This window comes from Cystoisospora suis (genome assembly GCF_002600585.1).
Source record: "Cystoisospora suis strain Wien I chromosome Unknown contig_4963, whole genome shotgun sequence".
NCBI classification, from domain to species: Eukaryota; Apicomplexa; class Conoidasida; order Eucoccidiorida; family Sarcocystidae; genus Cystoisospora; species Cystoisospora suis.
The window spans coordinates 1-4,497 of NW_027157755.1; the positions used below are offsets into that span (position 1 = coordinate 1).

A 4,497-nucleotide genomic window follows, 5' to 3' on the forward strand; every position below is an offset into this window, starting at 1 on the left:
TCTCAGCTGAGTAGTACTTGGTACGGATAGACTGCTGTGCGAGTCTGAGAATGCATCCCCGGGCAACCGCATGTGCCACACCGCTGATGCACTTCATTGAAAGTAGTCGCAAGTGCGCCACCTAATTGCTTCGGTGTTTCTTTGGCAGTAGCACGAAAATGCTCATAAAGGTGCCAGTGTGAGTCGCCTCAAGATGCCAACCACGCCCAGGAACTCCGTACATGGGGTCGTCCGTTCGCTGGACCGATGCGTTGCTACTGGTGTCGGAGGTGGGCGAATCTCTGCGTGCCGGGTTGAGCGGACAGGGCATCGAGGCTAGTCCGTTCGCGGGTTTGTGTAATCGGCCAAAGATATGTCTCGAGATACTTTAGTCTTCTTTCTCGTGGCAGGTGACTCATATTCCGTGTTCTGAGGCACTAAGCATTACTTCAGTCGTCCCGCCGGCGCTCTCTGGTATCTAGGGTCACTTCTATAGGCTCCGCCGTTCGAGCGCGCGTCGCTCCTCTTCGCCCTTGTGGTGAGAGAGGCATCAGCTATATCATAACGTGGTGAGTGGGCAAACTGAGTCCTCCAGGGCTGGCTGTTGTCTTCCCAGTTGAGCGATAACGCGGAGGGCTCCCGGCACACTCGGCTGGGCTGTTTACGAAGAACTGTGAGGCGTCCTCTGTTGGTCTCAGATCGCCTGCGACGGCGTGGCACTCTGCAGTGTGAGAATCTCCCGAACCAGCAGAAGAACGGCAACGAAGTAACCATGCACTACTCTCTGTACGAGCGAACTGCAGTGCCCAAGCGGGCTACCATCTTCCCTGTGCGCGACTTGACGTAGATGGCCGCCGATGTACAGACTGCGTTAGGCAGGCTAGCCCACTTCAGCCGTTCCAGGAAGTCAGCTCGCAACCTCATTCTTGACCCGGCAGGCCCGATCCCGCAGTAGCGGAGCTAAACTAACAGGCAACTGGTCGTCCAACGACCGGTCGCCTACGAGGGTACCTGGACGCTTCGGGCCGGCCGAAGAGCGAAGGAGAAGCGTCGTTCTGGAGCAGGTCAGGCCTTGCCTTGGCCTTGAATTAGCACTCCGGGCGGCCACATCGCAACGCCTCTTTCGTCCAGGGATGGGGAACTCCTCCCTCATGGATCTAGGGTCTCCCCTAGTTCGTACGAGCATTGCCGGCCGCAGTCGAATCACGCCCGTGCTCATACTACCAATAAGCCGTTCACCAGGAAGTGCGCCGTAACAGGCAACGACAGTTGTAGAGAAGCCAGCTTTGTTTGTTGCACCCACACAACACAGCACGTCTCGGTGGTCTGGGTCACTCTTACTTTTCAGCGCGGGCGAAGTTCCGGACAAAATGCGCTCGCTGCTACTTCTTTCGGTTCAAGGAATCATCAGCTGCATCTTGGCAGCCAATGGAGCCTCCGCAATTCGCTGGGGCCGCCCGACTGCAGGCGCCACTCAGGACAAAATAAGGCTGCGGCTTCAATCCGAACGGAACGGAGGCAGCAATACTGACTGGGGTGGGCATCGTCTAGACAGCTTTTCTGAAGAGTCGTCTGCTCTTCCCTTTGCCTCCCCGGAGAATAGTAAGGACAGATGCATCGCGGCAAGCCGACAAACCGAGGGGCCGTCGGTGAAACTCTCCTTCGCGGCGGGAGGTGGCGCTGAGGAACGTCCCTCTCCCGATCAGGAAGAAGGCAGTCCACGACTGCGGAACAGGTTTATCCCGGAATTGAGAGCCCTCCGTGACCGTGCAACAGCAGGACTGCAAGGAATCTTCCGAAGGATTGCCCAGAGTCGGTTTTGGCCCGGGCGAAGGGGGCTTCCGTCCTTCAGATTTGAAGGTGACGCTGAGCCTGGACAGGATGTCATCGTAGACGCGCTGTCACTTCCGGAAAAGGGAGAGCGTGGGTACCGCCCATCGTGGACCGTCAAAGCTCATCACTTCGTACAGCACTTCTTTCTCCGTCAGGGCACAGTGCTGACATCTCTGATCTCAAATAGGCTTCTAACCGTGCACCTGGGTGAGTTTCTGTGGGAGGATATCGACGAGTCAGTATTTCGTGTTACACTTCCAAAGATTTCGTCGAGGGCTTTGGAGCTCCACATTTTCCACATCCCGAACACAGTGGCTGCCATCCCAATGTACACCCACCTGGTCCGGCAACTGAAACAGGCCGCGGCCGTTCCGGAGGAGATGGGTTTTGCATCAGCGGAGGAGATGTACCGGGACATGCGCTGCCTGGTACCCGCCGATTTGTTTACAAAAGCGGGAAGTAGAGACCTGATTCTGTCTTCGGAGCCAACGAGCCACGCCAATATTTTCAGTGTACAGCCGGAGGTAACAGGGCATTTTCTGGGATTTGTCAAAGGTAAATGGTCGTTCCCAAACGCACAAAGCGATGATGCAGCGAGGTTCAGCCTGACGGTCCAGCTGGTGAAGCTTGTGGCCGCGTATCATTCGAAAAAATTAGTTCATGGTCGACTGTCACCTGCATCCTTCGTCGTAACCGCAAACGGGACTTTGTTCCTTCGCCCGCGTTTGCCACTCCAGCCGGAGACTCCTAGAATTCTTGATCCATCTTTTCCCTTTTCCCCACCAGAGTCCCTGTTGGAGAACGCCTTGGTTACACCGGCAGCCGACGCCTGGTCCCTCGGCCTCATGATTTATGCTGTTTGGTGTCACGGCAACCTCCCTTTCGGCCTGGGTTACAGAGAGTTCGACAGCGATCAGTACGCTGCGACACACAAACCATTTGACATATTCACCGTCCCAGCGCGCCCGAAACCATGGCGGGATCCCTTCTGCAATCCTTCTTCACCTGTCGGCGAGTTCATCGACAAGCTGCTCGCGTTCTCCCCATCCCGGCGTCTTCTACCGCGAGCCGCTTTGTCTAATGAGCATTTCCTCGGCATCCAGCAAGAGTTAGATCGAGCACTCCAGCAACTCCGGACCAGCCGGTAGAAAGGGTCACTGTTCACGTTATTGCAGAAGGTACTGCAACCCGCTGAAGCTAAGAGCTGCCTGGACCCAACCACCCGGTCATTCTACAATCAGCTGCAATCTTATGGATTACTCTGGCGCCGATGAGGAGTCCCCACACAAAAAATGTGGGGCGTGCTCGAGGAGAGGTTGAGAATGCGCTGTATCCGGGAGTCTCTGCTGAGGGCACCCGGCTTTGCAGCCCTCTCACGCAACGCTCCGCTGAACCGCTGGAGCGTCGGACCAAAGTGGCACACGGTAATACCTGTAAGCGTCTCACAAGGCTGGGCGAGTATAGAGCTCTCACTGGCACCAGCTGCGTGGAGGGGAAGGGGGCATCGGGCAGCTCACGTTCGTCGTCAGCCTCTGTTCTTGTCAGGGCGAACCGGGCAGTTTACCGAGTAGTTTCTATGGACTGCGGGCAAGTACCGAGATTTACGTGAAGTATATTTTTTCCTCCGAATTCGTTTATGCTTGAAGTGTGTGGAGCGCCGCTCTGGACCTACTGGAAAGACCAGTTGTGCGCTTATTCCTCTGCGGATCTGCAGCGGGGCCTCGGAACCGCGCTCACCGATTCGTGCTCATAGTTCGTGTTGCCCGTCGCCATTGTTCTAAGGTGTGATCTGAATGAACTGAACGACTCCCCCGGTGCTTATGATGTCAGCTCTCTCTTTTGATTCCGCGCCGGCACCTTCGAGAGTACCTCCCGCTTGAAACACTGCGCCCACGCACGCAGAGGCTGCTCCACTGACCATGGGTCAAGCGGTACAACACTTGACTGGCTTCAGTATCATCACCGAACTCGTGGCTCAAGCGTGTCTATTCAAACACCCATGCAAGTAACGACCCAGCTCTCCCCGCAGAGCTCTCCTTTTGATCCGCCAGCCCACAACTCTGTCTTCGGCTGCCTTTGAGAGACGCAGGCTGGTCGCTTCGCTGGGCCAGCAGGTTTGTCAGGCGTACAGTATGCGAGGTGCCCGACGTGTGACGTATACTTGAGGCGTCATCTCTGGACAAGGTCAAGGTCACCCCCCGGTTTGTTCAGGCGGTCCGTGAGGATTGAAACGGCCGACGCCTTCCGGACCGCAACCCGCGTAGGCTGTCTTCTCTCGTTCATTGGGACCACGCAGGGAGCAGCCGGTACAGGCCTATCGATATTTTTGTTCCCCCATGTAGTATCAGGTCGTCGACACTCCATCTGGTCGGCCGGCCAGTCATATGCAAGCGGCGGACCAAAGCAGGACAGCGCCATTATGGAGCAGAGAACCGAGCTTCGTCGTTGCCTTGAGCTAGCACTCTCCCCGGCCGGTACCAAAGCTGCAATTTCAGGTAAGGACGAGGGAGGCCTCCAGAATGGATCTTCCTGGTCTGTACACGCGTCGCTTTGTTGCACCATACAACAGAGCATGAGATGGTAGATTGAGTAACAGGAACTTGTCCAGCGCCATCGGGAACCCCGGACAAATGCGCTCGTTGTTACCTCCTTCGGCTCTATAAATCATCAGCTGCATCTTGGCAG

The 4,497-nt window shown here is 56.3% G+C and overlaps 1 protein-coding gene across 1 annotated transcript; it reads right to left on the reverse strand.

Annotated features, from left to right (window-relative positions):
* Positions 1 to 1,073: 1,073 nt before the first annotated feature.
* On the reverse strand, positions 1,074 to 4,491 carry CSUI_008716 (uncharacterized protein). The gene has a single exon (XM_068068841.1). It carries the CDS (start codon positions 4,384 to 4,386, stop codon positions 3,982 to 3,984), a length of 405 nt encoding a protein of 134 aa, XP_067919178.1. The 5' UTR covers positions 4,387 to 4,491; the 3' UTR covers positions 1,074 to 3,981.
* Between the last annotated feature and the right edge of the window lie 6 nt (positions 4,492 to 4,497).

Coding starts and splice junctions, on each gene's coding strand:
- CSUI_008716 (XM_068068841.1), bottom strand. CDS start 4,386: ATGCTCTGTTGTATGGTGCAACAAAGCGACGCGTGTACAGACCAGGAA.